Source organism: Gavia stellata, chromosome 7 (assembly GCF_030936135.1).
Source record: "Gavia stellata isolate bGavSte3 chromosome 7, bGavSte3.hap2, whole genome shotgun sequence".
NCBI classification, from domain to species: domain Eukaryota; kingdom Metazoa; phylum Chordata; class Aves; order Gaviiformes; family Gaviidae; genus Gavia; species Gavia stellata.
This window is the reverse complement of record NC_082600.1, coordinates 20390989-20417265: the sequence shown is the minus strand read 5'-3', so window position 1 is coordinate 20417265 and position 26277 is coordinate 20390989. Positions and strand designations below refer to the sequence as shown.

Here is a 26277-nt window from a genome sequence, read left to right as displayed (position 1 = left end):
AAAGGTCGGGGCTTTTTAAATCTTATTTTGCTCCAAGTAAAAACATCGATTAGTTCAAATCACACAAGTCCAAGTCTCTGCTTTCATGCTCATCTCTCGATATTTTAGCCCACTTGCTCAATGAGCTACCCCAGACGCTGACAAAGCCATCAACCTTTTAAACCCCTGGTCTGCCTTTAGAAAGGTGGCCTAATTCTGCCCCAAGTGGTGCCCAGGCATTAACCATCTCCATGCCTCTGGTGTCCTTCCAGTTACAAAATGGACACTGTCTTTCCCACTGGAGAGACTAGGTGGGTAAGTAACTTCATTGAGAAGTATGATCATAGTGGAAAACGACTACTAAGCCTCGAAATAAAACAAAAGCCCCTAAACCAAATGGGAAGCCAAGCATGCAAAAAATGCTACAGGAATAAAGAGGCCAGATCAGCGCTGTGAAGTAACAGCTGGAGAAAAGGCAAGGCTGTGGTATTCCAGTGTCAAAAAAAAAAAACCTATTTCACAGGCAAGATGACAGTGCAAGATCTTGCAACCCAAGAAAGTGCTACCAAAATGCACACTGTCCAGTGGTCTTCCAATGTTAAAGGAGTTCAAGTCTCACCAGCACAAGACATACGAGAAGTTTTGTTTGTACCTTTGGACTTGTATGAGCTACCAGAGTGAAGGGCCCGCTTTGTGAAGAGGGCCCTGCTCCATTCAGTGGTGCCTTTAGAGGCTGGCCCCCACGCAAACACCCAAGGAGCGCCCCATAAGTAGAGCCACAGGCACAGGTCCTACGGCCTTGTCTGCCTGCCCCAAGTAGAGCAAAGAAACAGTGGGTAACCTCTCATGGCAATGGCTGCGAGACAGCACAGGAGTGACTGCGTGGACAGTTTGGGTTTTACGCAAATGAAGGCATTCATGGGCTTTTAACCAATTTTTTACCTCGGCACTCCCCCTCATGAGCACAGAGAAGTCAGAAATGTCTTCTAGTGTGTGACGCAGACACCCAACAAGTCCGAGCTGCTGCCAAAGACTACCAACCCAAGGCACGTCCCCAGAGTCCAGGCTCCTGATCCCACAAGGGGCACTTCAACACTGGGTCTGGAACGACTTTCTATCATTATTTCAGTCGCGGTGACCCATTGCCAGATGACACCATGGGCACAGCTGGTCCACTGCTCCTCCTCTAGCTCCTCCACTTCTCCAGCACGCCAGCACCTGTATGTCCATTAGTACAGGTAAGCTCGCACAATACTATTGCCTACAGCCTGCAGTAGATCTGCTACACCACATTAGCTTCCCACTATTCTCATCATAAAATGACTCCTTCAACAGGCTCAGGAGGTGTTGCATTATGTCAATCAACTCCAAGAGTCACATTTAGCCTGTTAAATATCTCCTTGTTGAGTTTATACGCAAACCACCCTATGGAGCTATTAAACTGCCATATGGAAATCTTGCAAGCAACTGAAGAAAGCAGCGTCATTAACTGCCCTTAAACAATGCCTTGCTCCTATATAACATAGTAGTATGTTGTTTCATGCTGGTGCCTAGCAACCCAGATGCTCCCCAAAGCCTCCCCAGGCCAGGCAAAGTCCGTGTGCCGAAGAAGACAGGCTGTGACCCTGCTAGAGAGGAACAGAGTGCAAGATCAGACAGACACAGGGAGACTGGGCTGGGAAGGCAGGAGAGCCCAGAAGACAAGCCTGTCAGCATGACGGGCCATCACATGGCATACCTGAGGGAGATTAGGCAGCAACTAGCATTAATAATGCTGTCGCAGCCTATAGAATTTCTGTGTATACACGGAAAGTATAATTATCCCTACCCTACTGAAAAAAAAAACTGAGGAGACAAAGAAACAAAAGAATAAAAGAAAGTGCTCAAGGTCACCTATAAAGTCAAATGCAAAAGAAAAAAAATCCCTGAGACTCCAGACCAATTGCCCATTTAGTGGGATGTGCTAATTTCATGTCAGAGGGGCACTCATTTAAATACCCACTGGTCATCCGATACTCTTCATGTTATCTAGATTATACCATTGTAAAAGACACAAATTGCCTTTTCTTACAAATATATAGTTACACCATATATGAAAACCTAGCAACAATTTTAAAACACAACCCTTCACCCAACAGATATTCAAAAAATTATTCAACGCTTATATCTGTGCTAAAGGTTTGCGGGTCATTTTCTGCCTACTAGTGTATTAATGATGAAATAAACCAGTGAGTGAATTTCCAGGGGAAGGGGTTAACAGCTAACAGAGACGGGTGGGAGGGAGTAGGTTGCACTAAATCCATTAGCAGTGACAAATAAAAATAGAAATAAGGAAGACCTGACAAAAGCTAATGGATTTGCACCATTTCCCCCTGTAACTGTTTATTTAATGTAGGGTTTTTCCTTGCTTAGTATTTAATATTGGTTCACACAATGAATTGAGGGGGGAAAACAGGCACTTTGATAAAGGATTTGAGAGGCTGCCTGGATGTGGGGTTTCCAAGTGTCCCTGCGCTCTCTCTTTAGGGAAACAAAGCTGTGGTCCATCCTGAGCCCTGCTCAGCAGCCTCAACAGCTCCCCGTCACCTGCAGCAGGCATGTGCTGAAGAAAAACCGTCTTGCAACAGAGACCTCAGTGTTACCATACACCTATCACACACAAATTATTTCTGCCACTCACATACACATATTCTACTCTGCTTGTGTCCCATTCGTACACTAAGTTCAGAGATACTTATTTTTTACTACCTTTTCTCTTTCCCTCTCCTCTTTCTCATGGCTGAATGAAACCCCAGAAAGCAAAACAAAACACGCCCCCATGCTGCAAACATCCTCCAAAATGAGGCAACTTCTTGACTGCATTTGAAGCCTTCACCTCACTCGCACAGTGCAAATCAGCACAAACTCGCCAGGGCAGGGCCTGGCTTCAGGAGCCTCAACAGCCCAAATGTCACAAGCCCAAACGTTGCGGACTCTGAAAAACCTGGGACTTCACCGTGACTTGGTACCTTTGCAAGCAGCCTACACCAATCCTCCTTCCTCCCAAATGCCAGATAGCATCACAAGGCTCTGGAGGAACACCTAAATTAGTCATTAAGATCAATGGCTCTGCAGTGAAGGCAAACCAGGGCGGGACCAGTTCAGCTCCAGGAGCAAACTGGCCTCCTGCAGGGAGGTCAAAACCCAGCTGCTCCAGCAAGCACCGTCCCTCTTAGACGCGGGCACCCTGGTGGGACTAAAACGGCAGCACCTGCAGGAGAAGGCTTTGTTCACCTGGTGGAATTTGGCATCATGTTTTTATTGTAATACGAAACAAGCAAGAAATCCCACCTGAGAGCCACACTACTGAGGCCTACACATGGCCAGGCAGGGAGCAGCAAGCCCCCACCAGGCCCAGCTGCGGAGGAGGAGCACCACCACCTTCAGCACTAAGCTCTTCCCACAGTCTTCTGGAGAGCCGGCTATAGAAACTTTCCCAGGAGAGGCCGAAACTCACCTCGATTGCACCAAAGCCTTCCAGCACCGGGAGGCTCTGACCTCAAGACTGCAAGGGAATTACATACCTGGGAAGAGACAGGGAGTGGACTGCTAAGCCACCTGCCTGCCTCTCTACTCACTACTACGTGGCAGGTCGCTAAAAAGCACCCTCTCCCAATCCTAGCCGTAACTTTGGTCTCCTCCGGCAGCCACCCTGCAGCCCACCTGTACACAAGAGCATAAAGGCTCTTCCCGCTGCAGCTGGCGAGATGCCCCAGACCAGCAGCGGCAGGAGATAGCCAGGGCTACAGCGTTACCGCAAGCACAAACAGGAGACACCCTGGCATGTAGGTTAAGCGCAGCGCGTCCTCACGCCCTGGCCATGCAGACAGCAAGCCCAGTCCCCTTGCCCGCCCCGCCGGCATACAGCACCAGCCTGCACCCAGCCAAAGGGGACCAGCGTCCTACCAGAAAAGGTCGGGGAGGGGGAAGCCGGTGAGAAATTGTCCTCCACAGGAGGGTGCAGTGGCAGGGGGAGAAAGCAAGCTACATTGCTGTGTCTCATCCAAGTCATCCTCAAGGTGGACTAAGTTAAAAGGAACAATACAGGAACTTCTCATTGTGGGAGCAATTAATTCGGATGTGCTTACATTTCCTCCTGTTTTTATTTTAAGTCCGCTGTAGAAGCACAGGCTTGTAAAAACAGTAAGAAGAGATGAAGCTGCTTAGCCTTCAAAGTTTTATTCAAAGTCAGATTCATTGAAACTGCGAGAAGACTCCCCCTTTTTTCTTCTCCACACAGCATCTCTAAAATAGATTTGACAATTACAATTTTTTTGTTGCCTTGGGTGTTTTAGGTGCCTGTATTTTTACAAGCATGGCTACATAGGTTGCAACTGGTAAAACGCTAAAAGCAGCAGATGCAACAAAGCTTGGCATGAGGAACTTCTCCAGCATGAGCCACTCAATCAAGCATATTTTAGAGTGGATAATTAATACTGCATTTCAGCTTCCCTGAGCACCTTCACCAGTAAAACAGATTTGAAAGTGTGCAGATAGTTTATTAAACATGGTGAAGTGATTACATTAGAGAAATAAGATGTAGACTCACTGGTGTGCATGGATTTAAAGCAAAAAAATGAATAATTAAATCTAGATTTTTTCCAAGGAAGCTAGCCAAGTCCCTGATCAAAACCTACAGCTTGGCAAGAATAGGATTCACAGGTTTATTCATGTTATTTCCCAGGCAGACTAGTTCGGCATTAGCAGAGCATTAATCAAAGTCTAAATACTTAAGGATCCCAACTGAATACAGATTCTTCCTCTGTTTAAAGTCCACCTCATTTTTTCAGATGCAATTCCAAATCCCACAGTGATTTTGCTATTTCATACAACAAGCAAAGGAAAAGCGGGTTTCCTCAAATTCACAGAAGAGAATCGAAAGGCACGTGACGGAGGCAGCAGCAGAGAGCCAGCCTGCAAACTCACTGAAACAAACCCAGCAGAAATAGAAATGTCACGTTCAGGGCGCTCTTTTGGCTAAGCTGGTAGCAAACAGGATGTGAGCATCAGTCGCTGTGTGCAGAGAAGAGGTTATTCAGAATAGCAAGTTCAGGCACAGACCGGGTCTTTTACCCGCTAAAGAAAGAGTGGGAGGAAGCTTGGTGGGGGGGGAGCTTTCAACCCACACACCGCAGCCCTGCCTACTTGGGTTTTCCCTGGTCTCTTTTTAACTGAATTCTCTCTCAAGCAGCCGTTTCCAAGTGCGATCTTCACAGGCAGCCCCCATGAAATACGGCTGCACGGGAAGCCTGTGTGTGCTTCAAGTGTGCCTGGAGGAGGAGAAATGACAGGCTTCTCGGGAAAATGGGACCATGGACAACCTCAGCAGTGCCAGCAGCCCTGAGAAGAGGGACTGGGGCATTTGTTGAAAGACACACCATCCACAGAAAGGAAGGATTACTGCTTGGTTTGAACATGAGAACAGGAAGAAAAACAGAGTTTGGAGCAGGGGAGGGGGAAAAAGAGAAGACAACGTTGTTTGATGGAGTCTAGAAACCCCTAAAAATTAGAAAAGCTGTATCAACTTCCACATTAGGCTAACTCACCATCTTCACCCTCCCACTCCTTGGTGTTTACTAGCAAGCTATTACTCATTCTGATCATCATATACAAAAAGGCTGCTGATCAATATTGCACAAGGGTGATTAGTGCTCAGTGATTAAACATCAGTGTATGAATTTATCTGACTTAACATGCCTGAAGTGGAAGGAAACAGGGAGAAATAATTTCTGAGCAGACTCCAGTAATGAAAATTGACAACTTGCCCAGCATCAGATGTTGATGTTGTGAAGAGTTCAGAAATAACAAGGAGGAGAAGATGTATGATAGTCTGAGAAGGACAGCAAATTGTTTTCCTCCAAATTATTCATGATCAAATATGCCTTTGAACAGATCTACCACCTAAAGGAAAAGAAAATCTCATTTAAGGATGCCAAAGCAAGGCTATTTTGATGACACAGGTGTCACGCAAACAGGCCTGCTGTGACCTGAGTCACTGCTCCAGGTCTCCTGTGATCATCTTCTCTATCGGTTTCACACAGGAAGCCTTCACATTTGACACACCAAAACCAGCAGATGATTTACAAATTAAAATCTTGCTTCAGAAAAGGTTGCAACTTTTTTCTTTTCCAAAATGCAAACGCACTTTCAGCACAGTGCAGTGATGACTTAATGCACTTGCCCCTGCCACACGTTCCTCAGACAGATGTTTATGAACAATTCCATTTCTAGATGATGCAAGTAAGAAAAAGGAGAACTAAGAGGGGAAAAAAACACAAAAATAGCAATCGGAAATTAATACCTGAATGTGGAAAGCAACCAAAAATAACGTACAAACTGCCTTACAGAGAAAAACGTGTAGCTAGAAAATGAGGTCCAAACTGCTGAAAACCCTATCCAAAGACTGAGCAAAAAAGAAGGGGCACCTTATAATTGACTCCATTCATCCTACTGATCATGAAAAACTTTGACAGCAGTGATCTCACCTTTCAGAGCTGCATAATGTACCAAATACTGATGAAAAACAGAAACCAGCCCTTGAGCATGCTGCTGGTGTGAGAATCCACCATTGCTTGCCCCACAAAAGGAAGCCAGATATGCCAGCTCCAAAGTGCCAGCCCATGGAAAAGGGCTGGCATCCTCCAAAGGGTCCTTCTTCTCTTCATAGTTGCACCCAGTGACCACAAATCACAGAATCACAGAATGACAGGGGTTGGAAGGGACCTCTGGAGATCATCTAGTCCAGCCCCCCGCCAGAGCAGGTTCACCTAGAGCAGGTTGCACAGGAATGCATCCAGGTGAGTTTTTAATATCTCCAGAGAAGGAGACTCCACAACATCTCTGGGCAGCTTGTTCCAGTGCTCTGCCACCCTCACAGTAAAGAAGTCCCTTCTCGTGTTCAGGTGGAACTTACTATGACCAAGTTTGTGCCCGTTACCTCTCGTCCTGTCACTGGGCACCACTGAAAAAAGACTGGCCCCATCCTCCTGGCACCCACCCCTTAAGTGTTTATAAGCATTGGTAAGTTCCCCCCTCAGTCTTCTATTCCCCAGACTAAAAAGACCCAAGTCCCTCAGCCTTTCCTCATCAGAAAGATGTTCCAGTCCCCTAATCATCTTCGTAGCCCTTTGCTGTACCCTCTCCAGCATGCTGACATCCGCACTGTACAGAAGAGTACTTCTCTAATTGCTGTGTTTTCCTTGCAAAAGGCTCTCCAGAGCAATACTAAACACACCACCACCAAAACAGTTTGTAAGAAACTTGACAGATTACAGCTTTATTGTACCCTCCAGAATCTGGCTTTAATATTGCCAATTCATGGCATTTTTAGCATGTTGGGATTCTAGGTGTTTCTAGTAGAAAGTCATGAGATGGTGCAAAACTGGGGGGGAGGGGGGAGACCAAACCAAAATGTTTCCAGCTGTTTTCACTTCTGTAAAAGAGCCTGTAAAAGATCTTAAAGGCTCTAAAATAAGGCACACATCCCCTCCCACATTATTTTAAATGACAGTATGATTTTTAAGACAATTTTATAACTTCTAAGGCCCAAATCTCTATATAAATATCCCCTCATACCAGCCCTATCATATCCATCCAGACTATTACACACACCCACACCCCCCCCAGATGCTAACATTACTCGGTCTAACTTAAAAGCTGTGCAACACAAACACAAAGAATTTATTTGGGCAACTACAGAATTCCCTCCCTTTCCAAATAAAAGCGTGTCTCTGTCCACAGTGTGAGAAGGCCGAGGCTACACGTGGCATGTATTGAAAAGCCATTTAAACCAGCTCTGGAACCATTTTATTGTTTAGTCCAATGCCAAACAACAGGAATCGATAGATAGTCAAAACAGGAAAAAACCGAGTTTACTGATGAAGCAAATTCTTCCCCTTTTAATGCATGTCTAAATTAAAGATTCAGAGTGCAAATCCAACAAGTTTGTTAACCCTGTTTTATAAATTGCGAGAGAAATAAATCGAAGTTGATGTGGCACACAAGTGGATAATTCTACCATAATTAAGACATGGACTCTTGTCCCGTCAACTCAAGCCCAGGCAAGTGCATTTTTGGCATACTAGACACTGGAGGGTGAGTGGGACTCAAGTGCTGCTGAAGGAGCAGGTGGTAATTAGCAAAAGTGGTTAGATCATAAGCATGTTTACTTTGCAACTAAAATAATGCAAGTATTTTAGCAGGGGGGTAGGACATTTTCCTATTTTTCTCCTAGTCAGCAGAAAAACAGGATGAGAAAGCAAGATCTTTCCTACAATTTCAATACTACAAATGAAAATCAAAGCTTTCTAAATGAGAATTTTGTATTTCTTCTCAAACAAGAATGACATTTCTTAATGGAAAAGGTCATAATTACATTTCTGCTTTTCCAAATTCAAAATTACTCAGCTCTAAAAACCAACAGCAAATGATACACCAAAGCGAACTTGCTAAGCCAGGAACACAGAACTTTATTCCTCCGAACAAAAGCAGTATTGCCCAAAAGACAGTGATGTCTTACAGGTGTTTTAGCAAAACCTGAAAGAACAAAAAATTAGTCGAAGTGGAGGCGTTTTACTAGATTTTAAGTGCTGGTTTGTTTTGGGAAAAAAAAGAGAGACTGTTCAGGTTAGTTAGACTCTAAATTAAGAGTGATCTGTTTAAACTAATTGATAACCAGTTGTAGCAATAGAACATGTCTGTCCTAAGGAACTTTTGCAGAGACGTCCACTATGGCAGCACCTTGTTTTCCTAGCACAGAGATGCAAGTAGATAGAAAGCTTTGTGTGACAACCCAAATTCATACTACTTTTTGCTCCCATTTTACCTTAGAAGTGTTTGGATGGTCTAAAAAACAATATGACTATGTAATGCTTTTAATATATAAAATATATTTGTACACACACACACACACATATATACAGATAGAGAGATACAAAAATAAATTAATTTAAGCAGAAAAGGAGGTACAGCCTGAACAATAAAATCCCATTTGTCTCACTAGCTGGGAGCTAGCATCGTACTGAGTCTTCTGTGCAATTTGTCTCTATGACAGCTTCTTTCCTCTTTCTCTGCCGTGCAGCCAAAAGTCTAGAAAGTATGAGAACTCGATATAAAATTGTAAAAAACAAATCTACCCTCTTTTACAACAGCAGGGTTTGTATATTTAACCCTGAGCATCTTCAGAGAAGGGGGTAAGAGAAAGAAAATCCAAATAAATTAGTGCAATGAGGTAATTATGTAACAATAAATGTGTTACGTTATTTGCCAAAACAGGTAAAAAACATTTTGGACAAGTTCATCTGACTGCTTCAAAACAAACCACGCAACACTAAAAGTGCCAGCGTTTGTCTGATTCCCAGCCATCTCAGTCACAACCTGACACTCCAACTTCCCACCTCTCCCAACTAAAGACTGAAAACCTGCACTTCCCGTGCACACCATGCATTTCTTCCTACCTCAGCAATACGGGCAAGCCAATGAATCACTGACACTATTCATCCACAGCTCCTTAGTCCTAAAGTACTTCAGGAAGGGTGGAATTATGTAAGAATCATGTAATTATTTCCAGTTAAATTTGTAAAATAAATATAATCCCTGAAGGGGATTCCTGCCGAACTAAATACCTTTTGACCCAGGAGCTCTGCACCATTTTATCTCAAAGTCTAAGTGCAATTGTAGCTCCATCTGAGCTGGCAGCATGCAGTTCTTAAAGCTGTCAAACATTCCTCTCCGAAAGCCTTCAAAGTGCTCCCAGGAGCAGTGAGGATCTCTGGAAGTGCAGTGCTTCTGTGTTATTCTAGGGCTGGAGAAGGCTGCACGCAGACAGCCAGTGCAAGGCAGTGGTACTAAGGAGAATCTTGCAAATACAGCTTTTCCTGCATGGCAAGGACTTTATTCCTAAAGATGAACCATGCAAGAACTATTTAGTTCTCCCCAACAATTTAAAGAAAACAGATCTAATTGCAAAACTGCTACATTTATTACGTTCTGTATCACTTAACCTTAACAGCGATGTTTACCTCCCTCACCCTCATCTAAACCCAGAGCATTTAATGAATGATTTCCCTATTTTTACTGGAACACACATAACCTAAGGAGAGGTGTGTTCCCACTCTCCACCCTAAAGGGTGAAGAAAGGAGATAAAAGTATGTCAGTGAAAGCCTGAGATAAGGTATCCGAGTACCTAACCCTAGTCTTGCATTAACCTCTGCAGCCCCTGCAAGTTGCATGGTAGGCATTTTTTTTCAACTGTAAACTCAGAAAAACATTTACAATAGTTGCCTAATCTCAGTGAGTACCCTCCCACAGTAGGCAGTCATGGGATCTCATAAATAAAACTCTGGAGCAGAGCCTAATTTTCTGCTCATAGCTTCAATGAGTGTGAATACAGCATTCAACTAGATTCCCTTATGCAAAATCCCATCAATAAGCTTCTGCTGCATGTACTGCCACAGACGCTTTGCCATGCCATTCCCCATACAGAAGCCCGCTCATTCCTCTGCTTACCAACAGCCATCTTTCAGCAAGTTACACCAGCATTTCAAAATCCTGATAGTACTCAGCTAGTGGTAAATTGCTACCATTCACTGCTGCAATGAAATATAGCAATTGAGCATGCTGTAGATAGTGTTTTGGTATCTTAAGTCACTGGCTGAGGGCAGCAATTTGGTTTCTTTTCTACTGCAGCAAGGAAAAACCCACTCACATTTAAGATCCTTGGAATGAGTCCTCTCACAAATTCCTGCATCAGTTCCCAGGACAAAGTTTCCATAACACCCAGAATGGCATTTGAAGAACGTAACTAACGAACTAAAATGTACTGTCTCCAAAATTACTATTATGGATAACTGAGTAAGATCCAGAGACATCATTTATGGCCACAACTGCTGCTTTCCACAGCTCTCAGTCCCAATTCCGCTGCTGTTTACTCAAGAGTAAATCAAAAGCAGCTCCTCTGAAGTCAGGAGTCCAAACTGGTGGGAGAACAGAAGAAAACAAGTAACATTCCAGCCTAAGAAGGGCCAATAGTGACCTACCAAAAATTCATGCGGAAAAAAGTTTATGCCAAAGTAGGAAGGTTACTCCCCTTCTTCCTCCCTACTATTGGTTATCTTATGCGACCTCTATCACTGATGAGTCTGACACCACTTACAGCTATAAGAAATTTAGGACTTTGTGGAAGCCAGCTGAGTTGCCAGTAAGTGTATAAACCCTGTCAGCATCCAGACTGTTATAAATGTGGTTATTCTCCAGAAAAGATAACCACAGTTCTACTGCCATTGCAATAATCTGCACTAAATGACCAGATACAGCAGCGATGATGAGCGTGGTGTGGGTGCAGTATCTCAACTACCGGGCACCTCAGCAGCTCCAGCCACTTGATCAGCTAAGATCTGAAGGCAGGCTAAGAGGAATCATGGACCCAATGGCATGGCAGAGCCAAGGCACTCTGCACTCCCTTGTGTAATTAACGGTGACAATCGCTGTGAACTTCAGTCCTGGACACTAATTTTGCTCAAAGGGAAAACATCTCAGGAAGCTCTCGCCAAAAGCAGCACAGCTGAGCAAGGTGTTCCTTGCCCTCATCTACGAGACCAGTCAGTACCAGGCCAGCCAGACTCTACTGAACCACGAGTATGTCAGTAGCTATCCACAGGACCACTGTCCAACAGCAACTTTCCTGCTCCATGAGAAGAGCCGCCTTTGTCTCCACAACTAAAGAAAACGTACGGTATTACTTCTGTGCCTGAATTCTTCCAAACCAGAGAAAATACACACAGGAGTTAAGTCTGAAAAACTCAGACACAAGTCTGATATAAGCATTCAAGCCAATGTACAGGATCTATTTTACTTTTAAAGATGTCCAAGTGCAACCATCAAGGACACGGACTCGTAAGCACACCTGAACGGACTGCCTACGTTTCTCTGCTGCTTGTCCATTAAGCGCTGCCAGACAATCAATTTTGGCACCTCCTCTCTCTCCCAGTTTCCCGGCTCTGGAGCTGAGTAGGTACCCTGCTTTTGGCCGGCTCTGAGACACCAGAGCAGGTGGGGAATGGTTGGGAGAGGGACTGAAACTAACTGGGAATTAGATCGAATGACAGGTGTTAGGAAGCAGAATTAAACAGTTTTTTCCTTGAGACCAACACTTAAATTCTGAATCATAACAAGACAGTTGCTACTACTGAAAAAAGCAAAATCTCATTGTTCTTAAACTACTTAAACAACTACTTAACAAACTGACTTAAACCAGAAGTACCAGAAAAACAGTAAGATCTATACGCGTCTTATTAAAGCAAACTTTCTTCAATATCTTCCTTAACCTAGAAGACAGGAGACTTGACTTATACTGCTTAAAATACCAGATTATGAATCAAAAGATAAGATCAAATACTTAGAGAGAGAAATCTTTATTAGCTTAAAAAATACATATAAGCATGTAGCACAGTCTTTCCCTAGATGCTTACTGAGCAAAACTTAACCAGAGGCAGCCACGTTGAGGTTTTTTTTAAGTAAATCTGTGTTCACAAAATTAACTGCATCATAACATATGGCTTTGTTATAGCTATATATGTGCTTGCACCGTGACCTCATCTAGCAATGGTCTGCCCAGTCTTGAAATGACAGAAGTCAATTACTTCTATATGCTAAGCTACCACTGACAAACATAAAAATAGCAACAAACTAAATGAAAAATAGAGACACACTGGATCCCCTTTCCATATGGATTCCAGCTTCTCTTACCCTGGACCATTCATTTGTTTTAACTAGATTTATAATGAAGATACGGCAATTATCTTGAGCATAGCACAGAAGGAGCAGGTATGAGCAGCCTGGAGACTGCTTCTCAGACCCCACCAGGCCAGTCGTTCGAATGACTTTACCACAAACGCAGAGCTGCCGCAGGAATGAGCCAAGGTTTCAGCTGCCTGGGTCAGCGAGTGGGATGCAGCAACTGCCTGAAACCAGACCAAGGAAAGGAGGGTTCTCCAGCAACTCAAAGACTACTTCAGGCTGCCTGAAGAGTATTTTCAACTACTCCATTATTTTCAACTGTTCAATTACGATCAAGTCTTTTAAATGCTTTTTCATGAGATCTTTACCCAGGAAGAGAAGCCACGCAGCATAATTTACTGTGCTCTTTCAGCCAACATAAAACTGTTCACTTCCCTTTAGGAAAGGAAGGAGGAAGTCTAAGGGACACATATTTTGTAATGAAAATGGATTCTTTGATGTTTTGTTGAAGAACTGAAGTGTGAGACAGAAGAGCGCACGCTTGGCCAGACCAGCAAGCCCAGTTCATCTCTGATGTTCAGCCACAACTGGAGGTAGAGCAGCCGCCATCACGAGCCTGGTGCTCAGGGGCATGTCTTGCCTACTGCCACAGGAGTGTCACTGTGATCCCCCATGGGCCAGCGTTCGTTAACGGACACATAAAGAAAGCGCTCCTGTGTACATACGTACTCAAGCCCCATCATCAGCGAGTCCTCCTGTGCTCAACAGATCGAGGCCCCAAGATCCATGCTTCATTTGCTGGCAGTGACAACAGCAGTTCATTAGCTCTCCAAGAATTAGGAAGAAACCTCGGTGGTGATGGGGATGTAGAGACAGCTGCACAGAAAAGCCTGACAATTGATTTTATGGACGTCCTTCCCTCTTCCATAATAGCTTTTCAGAGGATCCGCAGCACAGCTCCACTCAGAGCCTCCTCTACTGCCAATATTAAAACCTTTGGGCAACATAAAGAAACAAAGCTTGCGAAACTGAGAAAACATACATGCGTGTGTGCACACGCACCCTCGCACAGTTTTCTTAGGACCATTCATCCATGTTGTATGGGCCCAATCCAGCACCAAGCATGTATCTGACTGAACACACAAGCAGCCCCAGTGATTTAAGCACAGCCTGTGCTCTTGAAGGTAAGAGCATCCCCTTCCCTTCCCTGTCTTTTCCTACTGCTGCCAGGTCAGCCCTGAGCTGGCTGAAAGCCATGGGCATGGTTTCATGCCAGATTAAACAGAGCTGAGCCCACGGCCCATGCTGACACTGGTGCTCCTCTGACCACAATGACCATGAGCTAAGCAGGGAGCTGAAAATGAATCCAACTAAATTCACCCACTGAAAAATAACCCAAATGAAAATAAACACAAATAGTTTTCAGCCTGCTTACTGCGTGGTGACGCACGTGCTAGTATGAGCTCGAGAGGGGCTGGTAACACAGCCCCAGATCAGTTCAATCCCCCAGCAGAAGGAACAGGCAGCCAAGTTGGGCAGGGACCATGCCTGATGGTGACAGCCCAGACTTTTGATCACTTTAAATCAGCTGTAAAACACCACAAAGAGCAGCTAACACAGGCCACTCGAACAACAAATAGCACAGTCCTGCTCCTAGGGGAAAACCAAAAGAAACGTCTCCAGCAGAAGAAAGCCTCCCATTGTATTTAAACTTCTTTTCTCATTTCAGCCTAGCCTTTACCTTGTGGTGGTAGGGACCACATCCACTACCCCACCAAGCAGTGGTGCACTGTCTCTCCCTGCAGCTGCCAGCCTCTATCAAGCCTTTCTTCTGTCAGGAATAGCTTGCCTCCTCAGCAATCCCAAGGAGGGATTCCCCAGCCTCCCCATCATCTCTACACCCTCTTCCGTGTTGGCACAACTGTTGGTTGTACTGTGCTGTGGGAATTAAGCACAGTACAATCAATTGGGGAATTAAGCTGAAAAGCAACTCCAGAATTAAAAAGAGAGGGGAAGATAAAAATCTAGCCAGATCAGATCTCTGACCAGATCCGTGGTTTGTCACAGAGACACGAAAGTTCATGTTCCAGGAAGGTGCGGGAGCAAACAGCCAGGAGCAAGGGAGGTGCTACCACTGCTGAAAAATGGACTAATCAACCCCACCACAGCCCAAGCCCAATGGGTGAGGAGCAGCCCGCTCCTGCTTTCCTGTCTGGGCTCTTTCAGCGCTGCTTAACACACTTCATACCGTGTTTGCTGTGGGTTAGGAGCACAGACATGGCCAGTTACTCCAGTTTATCTAACCTAAGTAGCCAGTCCCCTCTGGTAAGTCAACAGCCTGTCAATGTTCCACTAACACCCCAGTTACTCAGCAGGGTGCCTGCCCATGGGCTGTCTTAACCAAGAGCAAGATAAGGTTCAGAGGACTCTCCGGACATTGCCAGCTCTTCATCATTACTTGAAAAAGAACTGATTATGCTTTGTACAGCTCTAAACCAGTTAATACAGGCAGACTCCACTGCAAAGAGTAATCTCTGATGTAAAGTCAACCAGCTGGAAGCCAGTGAAATAGAAGCATGTTATTGCCATGCACAGCTTTAGGAAATCTATTATTTAAACGTTCTGTATAATTTCTTTGGTTTGCACTTCAAAAACAAAACTGAAAGGGTTCAAGAAAAGCTCTCCATAAATCATCTGATATCTGGAAACCCCACAGTATGGTTCTAGAGACTTTTATGACTGCTCTGGAATGAGATGACCCTCATTTCTCTAAATAGCCGTTTGAGGAGAAAATTTCTGATACTAGAGAGCTTTTTAGTATGACAGACTAGGGTATAAGAAAATGGATTTCAAGTTAAACTAGATGAATTCCAGCTTAAAAATACAACATCTCTTTTTAAGAATTTGGGAAATTAACAGTTGGACCAGCTGATTTAGGACATTATTTTATTAATGGAGTCAACATCATCTGAGGTCTTTAACATGAATCTGAAGGGTTGTTTTGTTGTTTGTTTTTTTGGGTTTTTTTACACTTTAGTTCCACCAGATGTTATAAACGCAGTGAAATTCTGATGCTTATGTTATTTGGGTCAGTCTAGGTGGTAACAACATTAAATGATAGCAACATTAAAAATGTAGGAGATCATTTCTATCTCCAGAGTGCCACCGAGTTTTCACAGGAGATCTCCTCGAATAATAACATTAAAAGAGAGAGGACAGGGCCCCTGGTCCCTTGCCTTTGCACATATGCAGATTGGATTAGGAGATTCTAACAAAGAACAAGCAGGCTCCTTTTCCTCTCACTCCAGCTAGTGCTTATCCTTCTGCAGGGTTTTACTTGTCAAAAGCCCAGACGTTACCACATCAGAGGAAAGACACTGGCAGCAGGGACTCCTGAAAAGTCTCCTGTGCCCAAAGGGTCCCCCACAGCTCTCATCAGGTGCCCTGGCAGAGTGCTTACGAGAGGCAGTGCATTAGACGAGGACAAGTTGGACGTCAGCTCTCACAGAGCCCAAGGACCACTCGGGAGTCCTCACATCTCAGAGCCTGCTCCAGACAGAGGAGGAGCCTGGCTGGATTTCCATGACCCAGTTATGGACCATGTAGTTCTAAGAATAACTTTGACATCAAGTGAAGAGAATTTTCTTCTCCCAGCCCCATAAACACATCCCTCACCCTCATTACATTTTTATTAAGACGTCCCTCAGCACGAGTGCCAAACAAACCTTTAAGAGACTTGAATTTCTTCAGTATGCACACAGCCAGGAGCATGTGCGCATTTCCCGATCTCAGACAACGCAGAGCAGACAAAGAGGAACCCTCTTGACAGGATCATGCCCGAAGAACCACAGACCAGGGAAAAGATAGCAGAATAGCAGAAAGGAGCATGGGACGAGAGCCCCAGCTTCTATAACCACGGGCTGTTCACTGAGACAACAAAATTGCAGAGAAGCCAACGAGGTCAAACATCCTTTCCCCTCATCCACTTATTTGATAATAATGGAGAAAGTTTGCATTCATAAAAGGCACAGATGTATCGCATGCCCTGAAAATACAATCCTACCAGCCTTTGTTCAAAGCAGGAATCCCTACACGAATAAAACAGATCTTCAGAGGGGAAAAAAATAGGGCTTATCACAAAATTTTTCAACAGACCCTTAGCTAGAGCAGCACTAGTGGGCGCAGCTATAATTACAGCAAACCTACATAATGCGTCTGAACTAGCTTAGCCCTTTCCCTGCAAGCAGAGAAGCTGCCACATCAGTAACTCCGTTGCTACGGCAACTGCTTACTTTCCATATCAACTGCAAACTCGTTGCTATGGAGACACATATACAAGAAAAATTCCTCTCTATAGCCAAGGACCAGATGGTAGGGAAGTCAGGAAAGTCATGGGCTAACGGGCTGTACTAAATGGGACACACACTAGAGGACATTTAGATCTGTACGTTCACAATAGGATTAATCTGAATGACTGAATTCACAGGTCCAGCAGTATAAACAAAGCCAGGGAACTCCTCGTCTACTCCCCATCATGTGATACTTCATACTCTGGCCAACTATTATTAAACTGCTGAGCTCAATGCAAAGAGGTTTGTACAATCAAGGGCTCAGCATTTTCCCTTCTTCAGCCCGGCTCTGTGTCTCGATCCAGGAGATCAGCCTCATCGCAAAGTTACATGAATAGTCACTCTGTCGGCTTGCCAGGTAAGCCTCATGGCATTGCAGCTGAAGTGGCACAGCAGCACTGCATAAACAAATCCGAGGAGAAAAATGTCTTTTCCCGGCATTCCACACCAGCCCTAAAAGCACCAGGACAGGGCAAGTCAAAAACTAAAGTGATGCAGCCTGTAAGCCTTTGGTTTTGCTCTGTTACAAGCATCTAACATCAGGAAATGCAAGCATTCATATGCAGGCAGAAAAAGCTGCATACTATTAAATACATATTTAGCCCCATGAATATAAATTAGTGGAACCCAAGATTGAGGAAACTACTATGCAGAGGGAATTCAAACAAGAATTAAGTGTTCAGCAGAACTTTTTTTAGAAAAACGATTACTGAAAGGGTACACAAACACTGGAAAGCACAACTGTGAGAGGAAAAGCTTCTAGCTTTTCACAGTGTGTCAACGCACATCAACCAGCAAATGCCTGCAATTCCCAGCACTGATTAACTCCTTCCTCCTGTACATGTTCCAGAGCCTATCTTGTTAGCATTTTATAACATGCCATTTGCTAAATGCTTTTTTTCCCACGTAAAAACAGGAAGACAGGCAGACTCCAAACCTGCAATTTGCAAAATCTGGCTGCAAAGGGGAAGAAGTGGCATAAAATCATTCCTTATAGAGGAGAGTCCCCCCCTTCCCCTACCCCAAGCCCCAGCCCAAAACCGGAGAACCCTTTAGATGGACACCTTCCTTCTGAGCAGCAGAGATGCTGGCTGCAAGCTACTCAAACCAACCCTGAGTGTGCGTGTGCACATACACAAAGGTTATTTTCAAAGCCAGCAGTTGAAGTTTACTGCTTTCCAAGTCCACAATTAGCTGTCAGGCACCTGATTCAGCAACTCTTGACGAAGCGCCAATTCTGCGCTGAGGACTCTGTCTGCCCCATCCTTTGGCCAGGACACAAGAAAAAGCCAGCAGGGGATTTAAACGACCTGCCTTGGTGCATTTTACATTTGAGATTGTTATCTCATTCACCTTAATGCTGGCTACCTGCAGTTATTAGCATCTTCAGGAGATGGAAGAAATTCTTTCTCGTAACCTGAGATTTTCCAGGAATTAATAAAACCCCTCCTCATTATTCATACAGGCAAGGCCTCCCACCACACCTTGTTGTCTAGCTATGTAACCATGGCTCTAATCACAAATTCGAGATGTAGGTGACTAGTCATGCATTGTGCTCCGCCACTTCCCTGTGGAGAAGCAGCGCGTCATGGTATTGTTCGTACAAGCTCAGCACACTGCCGGATATTTGACAGATAGACATGAAGACAAGTTCCTCATAGAAAGGAAGCTGTAATCTAAATAGTCAACTTGTAAACAGAGGAAGAGAGATAGAACAAAACACAAATGGCAGGGTTAAACACATGCCTTGCCAGTTACAATATTTCGGGTTTTTTAAAATGTATTGTGTGAAGGTTTCTTATGGTCTAGGTTAGGGTCATAAAAGTCTGGTGGCACTTGCTATTATAGTCACACTTCCAAACAAGAATTTAAGACTCTGATTTACACAAAACAAGATCCAGTTCAGGAACAGGTTTTTTAATCTCATACACAGCAACTTATTTATAAAAATACCAACATACAGTGTGTGATCACCAATATGTGCACAGTGGATTCTAGGGAATGACATTTTAAATAAACTAAAAAAAAAAGATAAAAGTTTAAAAAAGGAAAGCTCCAGAGAGAAGAAAGTTAGGTAATGTAGAATGAAAAGTTGCTAGTTTACGGTAAGGTATCTTCTAGAGTTACTTGAGCTCCTATTCCACAGCATTTTAAGTTAAATCACACGCAAAACAGGGAGAACAGCACCACCAACAGAAGTCCAGTTTCAGGGTAACCAGTTACAAGACAATCACAGCATTTACTTCACTGAAATACAGAAGTTGAGTGTATCTATTGTTTCTGCCACGACAAAGTGTCCACTTTCTGATCTTCAGCCAATTTTAGAGACAGACGGTCAGTGATGTGATTTTACCCACTACTTATTTCACTAACCTGTGAGAAGACCTCTGAAATTATTCTGCAAGCTGATTATTTTTATCAGTATACTCATACTTTGCCAAAGATTCATCCAGACCACTGCTTCTGTAGACGGTCCCCTTCGGAAACTGATACCTGCTCCCAGGCAGATTGACATGGTAGAAGGCTATGCAAAGGACTGCCTCCACCCCTCAGCTCGCTTCCCCATTCCCTCGCACACAGCCTCTTCCTGCAGACGCCGCTGAAGATTCAGCGATGAAACCAGCTGACAACAACAGAGACCCAAAAGCAAAAATGTGCTCCCCAGGCTTCTGCCACCATGCCAGCAGCAGAAACTACACAAGCCCAGGGAGAGAAGGACTGAAATTTCGGTGAACGGTAACTTTCACCTTTGATGCCAGACCTATCTGTTCTCTTTGAAGAGTTTCTCTAAAACCTGCTTGAAATGGAATGAAGCTTCATCACCAAAATTCAGAACTCCTTCTGTTTGTTTAAGAGAAAGAAAAGTTTTTTCAGATTACAGCACAGACCAGAGAAAAAGCGATAGACTCTTACATAAGACATACCCTTTCACTATACATTTGTATAAGCCAAGAACAGCAAGCAGCCTATTTATAACGTGATTACATTCATCTACTATAGCTGGAAACCATTACCACAGCATGATAACTAAAAACAATATTTAACCACTATGCATGAAGACACCAGCTGGGGGGAAAAGAAAAAACACACACACACCCCCCCGAGTACTTTCTTACAGATGTCTAGACAATGAATTTAATAAAATCAGAATGAGCCATGCTAAAGAAATGTTGGCTCTCTGAATTTAATGAACTCCGTTACCAGGGACAGCGTCCCATATTCTGCATTTCACTGTTACAGACACATTCTGGGATTAGTAGGAGAATACTTTCAAAGCCAGATAGGTTCCCATAGTTCCAAACTTACCTGACTTCTGTCTTTGTCCACCTTCTTAAAACACTTATTCAAGGATAGATTATGTCTCACAGAATTTTTCCATCCAGTGGGTGCGTTTGCAAAATACGGAAAGTGTTCCAAGATCCAGTTGTATATATCCTTTACGGGCAGTCTTTTGGTTGGCGAGTCCTCAATGGCCATAAATATGAGGCAGCTAAAGGAATAAGGAGGTTTGCAGTTGGGGTTCTGCTTGGCATCATAGGGCATGTCAGAGTGGGCGGGAGACGGCGGCGTGTCATCACCCATGTCCTGAACGGGACTAACGCTCCTCAACACCGAGTCCCCAAAGCTTTTCAGCAAGTTCTTGCTCTCGTGTAACCAGTTCAAATTAGTTAGTTCTTCATCTTCCATGGCCCCTTTATCTAATCTGATGGCAGGCAAAGAGAAATCTAGGTCTTCGTCATCATGAAGTGCCTTTGATAAATCACTATCTTGGTAACGTTGGCTCAATCCGCTGGGAACGCTAATTCCTGAGCCTTCTGGCTTCTTACTGGGAGGCATGACTGGACCCATTTAGACAGCGACTCCTGGGCGAGCAAATCCAAAGGAAGGGGAGAAAGAAACAGAGAGAAAAGTTAGATCATAAAAAGATACTGCGTAACATTTTGACAGCTTTTCCCTAACTGGTCACTCGGCCTTTTGCCATCTGTATTAAAAATTACAGACTCACTTAAACACTCATTCACAACTGTTGAGTAAAATAATCCAAAGTTGGGACAAGGGAAGAAACTTCAGTCAATGGAATAAGACTATAATCCCAATACACCTCCGTTCTGCATGTACGTGAAGCCCCACAAAGGAAATCCTAAAGACATGTCCCTTTAGTGATGAATATGTGTATCAAATCTTTGAATACTACAATTGTATCCCTTTAATAAGCATGTAAACTGAAAAAAAAAAAGGGGGGGGGGGGCTTAAGGCCAGTTGCTTCAGATTAAGTTCAGCTGTTTCACTTTTGAGGACAATACAACAGCACCGTGATTAAAGTCACTCTGGCTAAAGGCTGAGGCAGACAAGCATCCAATCTGACCACAGTCGCAGTTGCAACAAAACTCAGAATTCTATGACAGCAGAACTTCAAAACCGGCAAGGGTGGGAGAAGGGAAAGCAACACACGGTAATTTTGGGACCAGGGCCAAGACACGGGGAAACAAGTGCCAGAGGAACCGAGCACTTTAAAAATGTATGTAAACAGAGAAGATTTTAACATAAGCTGAACTGTATTTCAAACATGGTAGAAAACAGAGTCAGAAAGACTGCTGTCATGCTCAGCAGTGGCCCCGGAGAGGTGGGACGAGCTGCCGAGGGTACTGCACCAGCAGGCCCCAGGGGAATACCTGCGAGCAGTAATATTTGCGAGGACCTAAGCCCTTCAGAAGCTGAGTGAAGTTGGGTGCCTGCCCAACTCAAGAGAAGCAGACAGGAGCTCAACAATCCTACTTCAGAAGCAGGAGACAGGCTCCCTTAGCTCCTCCATACAATAAATCTGACAGGATTGAGGTCTGGAGATGTTAACAGCAGTGAAATAAAAACTGGAAAGATTTTAAAAAGATGAAATTTCCTGCACAAACGCTGAACAAGAGCAAAATGATTTCCTGTATCTAAAATATATCCTCAGCAGTTCCCTGAAGTCATGCTGTCACACGCTCGATACTGTAAACGAAGGGCAAAAAAACCTACAGTTAACAACAGAATGAACCACCTATCTACAGGAAAAAAAGAGCAAGACAGCCATTCTGGGAAAGAGATATGATGGACTCTGTTTTGCCTGTTACAAAGGGGCAAAAACGAAAAAGGAAAGTTCCTCGGGTCTTTCTATAAACACTTTACACCAAAGCAGCCATTACTAAAAAAGAAACATACAGAACTTTTATCCAGAGAAGCCCGTTAATACAGACAATCACCCAGCAAGCTCAGCGAACATGTGTGGTTTTACACAAGTATCTGGAAGAGGAAAAAATACCCAGGCAGATATAAACACCGGGAGGCCAAACTTACGTCGGTCCCACTTCCTAGCTTTCAAAACAGCATCCAGCACAGCCAGAAGGTAAACACGTACCACCAGCAGCCAGGGGCACCAGCATCGCCTACCTACGCCGCACGCTCAACTTTGACTCCAAATGGAAGTTACGTCCCATGAGCTTCTAAACAGGAAAATTGTATGATGGCTGACAGTAAAGTAATTTAATTGCACTGTTGCTATGACAACACGCTGCTCTCTTTCTGTTTAATTTGCTTATTTGCCAGTATCCTCCCAAAGGGCCGTATCATACCATCCCTTTTCTCCCCCCCCTTCTTTCTTTTTCCCCCTCTCCAGGCAGCGGTCCTCAGGGGTGCCGCGGGTGACCGGGCGGCCGCGGGCCCCGCAGTGCCCCTCGGGCCGGCCACCGGGGTCTGCAGGGAGGCCCGGCGGAGGCCGGCCGGAGAGCGGCTCCCGGCGGGGCCGCCGCGAGCCGGGAGGGGTGCCCTGGGCTGCCCCCCCGGCGGCGGGGCCCGGCCGCGGCTGCGCCCGGGGGGCGTGAGGGGGGGTGTTAACGAGGCCCGTGGCGGCTGCCGCGGCTCCCCACCGCCAGACAAAGGAGCGCCGGTCACATGAGAGCCCGCAGTTGGGCGAACATTTTTAATCCGCTGCCAATTGCGGGTGCTCCACCAGATATCTACACGGCCGCTTGCCCGAGGGGGCCTCCGCGACCGGCGCTGCCGCCTGCCTCACCCGCGGCCCGGCGGGCGCGGGGGGAGCCACCCCCGGGGGGGGGGGGGGGCCGCTCCGGTGCGGCCCCCCCCGTGCAGCGCTCCCACCGTACTTGTCGCACGGGGGGGGTGGGGGGGGGAGGGAAGGCGGGGGCGGGCGCCCATTGGCCGCCGTCGCAGCCAATCAATGGCGTTGCTAGGAGACTGGGACTGCTCCGGCTGGGCGGGCGAGGGCGGCCGGCGGCGCGCATACCTCCAATGCCGGCCAGATGTCACCGGCCCTCGCTGGCCCCGCCGCGCCGCGCCGCGCCGGGAAGGCAACTTCTCCTCGCGCCCGCCCCGCCGCTCGCGGGCCGCCGCGCGCCCCTGCGCACCGAGCGGCCCCTCTTTAAGCCTCTTTTTATATATATATATGCGTGTGCGTGTGTGTGCGCGCGTATTCAAAAGTCCTTGCCCGAGCAGCTCCCGGAAGCCCCCGGCGGGACCACCTCGGGCCGGAGGCGGCCCCGCGGCTCAGGCCCGCGGCGCGGCCGGCCGGGCTCGGCGGGGACACAGCGGCGCGCACGCCGCGGCCGCGCACCAACTCCTGGCCAAGTTGTGGCGCCGGGCCGGGCCGCGCCGGGGCGAGCCGAGCCGAGCCGGGCCGGGCCGGGCCGGGCCGGGCGGGACCGCGCCGCCCCCCAGGCGGGCCCGCCAGCGCCTTGCGCAATCCCCGCGAACAACAACAACAACTTACCTGGGGGGGGGCGGTGGTTTCACCGCGGCCCCTTCATGGCTGCGGCGCAAACTTTCATCTGACGGAGCCGGGCATCGCGCGCCCCCCGCCTCAGCCCGAGCCCCGAGGGTGCCGCGGGGGTCCCGGCGCAGGGGGCACCTCCGCCAGCATGGGGCCCGGCCGCCGTCCGCCCACCGCCCGCCCACCCCGCGCTCCCGACGGGCAGGTCCGCCTCGGTGCGAGCCGAAGAGCGAGAAATTGTTTCCACTGCAAACAAAAAAGGCGACACATGACCAGGGAGGGAGGGGAGAGAGGGAAAACGTGGGCTGGGCCAGCCGAGACGGGAGAAGCCGCGGAAGGGAGGGCCGCCGGCGGTGGGGGAGGGCGGCGGCGCGGGCGGCGCGCCTCACGGCAGGCCGCGGCGGCCCCGGCCCGCCGCCGCCCTCGAGGGGCACCCGCCGCCGCCGGCTGCTGGGACGTGTCCTCCCGCAGGGCCGCCCGCCCCGGCCCGCCAGCCCCCGCCCGGCGGCGTGGCCTGGGGTCGCCTCCGAGGCGGGCGGGCGGGCGGGCGCCGCGGGCCTTGCGGCGTCGGGGTCGCGCCGGGCCGGCGGCGTTTGCCCGGGGTGATCGGGTATTCGAGGTCGGGAGGGACGCGGGAAGCGCCCGGGGAGACGTCTCCGGCGTGGAGAGAACTGACAGCGCTGCCGGTCCTCACCAGCAGCAGCGGCGCTCCCACTTGTGCGAGTCCTCCCCCCTGCCCGTGGCGTGACCGCCGCCGGTGACAGGAGACCCGGCCAGACCGACGGCGGCTGAACTGCCATCAGCTGCACCGTCCCCACTAAGGGCACCACCAGGCGCCCGAAGTCCAAAGATCAACACAGCGGAGCCTTGCGTCTCCCTCCCTCCCTCCCTCCTCAAGAGGAGCAGGGGAGACATCTTTCAACACCAGCACACCAGGCTCCGTCCAGCACATCTCCCAGCAGGCAACGGATTCCTGCCGAGGAGGGCAAAACCTGCAAGCACACCGATGACACACGACTGGGAGCAGAGCCTCCGGTATTAAGGGAGTCCGTCAGCCAGTTTCAAACACATCCATCCTCCTAATTTGTGCAGGAGCCAGGTCCTACAGAGAGGCACGCAGGGCAGGGGAGGGCACGCCTGCGGGCAGCAACAAGCAGGGCATAATGCAAGGGGTCTCTGCTGCTGACTCGGTGTATCGTGGAACTATGGCCTCTGCTGAGGGTTTGTCTGCATGTTGTGCAGTGAAGAACCGTGCTGCAGAAATCTGCAATAACTGCTGAGGGAAAAAAAAGACACTATTTCTTTGGTCTAAAGAAATCTGCTTTAAAATAAGGCCTGATTTAATTAGGAAGAGTGGTGCCTTTTCTCCCCTGCTACCATACCTTAACATAACTAGTATTAACTTCAGCGAAAAAACCTTACCATCAGTTAATTTAATTGGAGGGAACTAACTCGATTTAAAAACAAAAAAGAAGTTGCCCAGTACAGACAACACTAGTTAAACATACAGTATCCCATTTGCAACACGCTTGATCTCAAGCAGCTTCAGTGATTCGCAGCAGAGAATTAAGGTATCGCTGTCCACCTGCAAAACAAGTACGTGAAATCGTTTCGTAGCTGATCCACAAAAATCAAGGATTTTCCACTCTGGGTAAACAAGGCTTGCCGATTTAGCATACTTCAAAATTAATTTTCCTTTCGGTATAGAAACAGTCTGCTGCATAAGCATATAAACAACATAATACGAGTTAGAAATACAGCTATATTGGTAGATCCTTTCCAATACAGCCCTGGACACAGAAATTATCCCTAAGACAAGAAGAAAAGCATTTTAGCCATTTTATTTAGAAAAGTTAGGACAGCTGTCTCAAGACCTTGCAGAAATTCTGTGCTGGCCCCCACAGCCAATATTATCCCGCTTAACCAGGATCACCACTGTATCCTCCTGCATGTCTGTGTCCGTACTTAGTCATTTCCCAAGGCATGAGTTACCTCTTTTAATCTCCGACACTTGCAAAATTCACATTTTTAGACAAGAGTGGCAACTACCTCATTCTCAAAGTGCAGGGCTGAGAAGCGTTTTGTTGATGCTCTCAAACTAGAAATTCCTGTCATAACTTGCTAAGACCTTCTTTTGCCGATAGCTTTCCCTCCCCTACCCAGTAAACTGCTATTTCACATTCTTGCATATTTTCAAGAAGACATGCCAGCAGCTGGATTGAAGAATCGGATGAATACCTATCAGGCAGCAGAGTATCATCGTTATCCACTAGTAACCAACCCTGCCCTCCAACAGTCAGCAGACCATTAGTTTACACAGTTCTTATCTCATGGCCATTTGGTTTCAAACCCAAACTAAATTACCAAGTCATAACTCCACCCACCTGAATTTAGTCCAAATGCTTCAGACG

General features: G+C 46.6%; 1 protein-coding gene across 2 annotated transcripts in view; it reads right to left on the bottom strand.

Annotated features, from left to right (window-relative positions):
* Window positions 1-20958, bottom strand: part of FOXN3 (forkhead box N3) — a 131777-nt gene extending 110819 nt beyond the window's left edge. For both annotated transcript variants that reach the window (XM_059819611.1, XM_059819612.1), the window contains exon 1: window positions 20410-20958. In XM_059819611.1, the coding sequence (XP_059675594.1) occupies window positions 20410-20952 (543 nt within the window). In that variant the 5' untranslated portion in view covers window positions 20953-20958. The remainder of the gene's footprint in view (window positions 1-20409) is intronic.
* Window positions 20959-26277: the final 5319 nt, after the last annotated feature.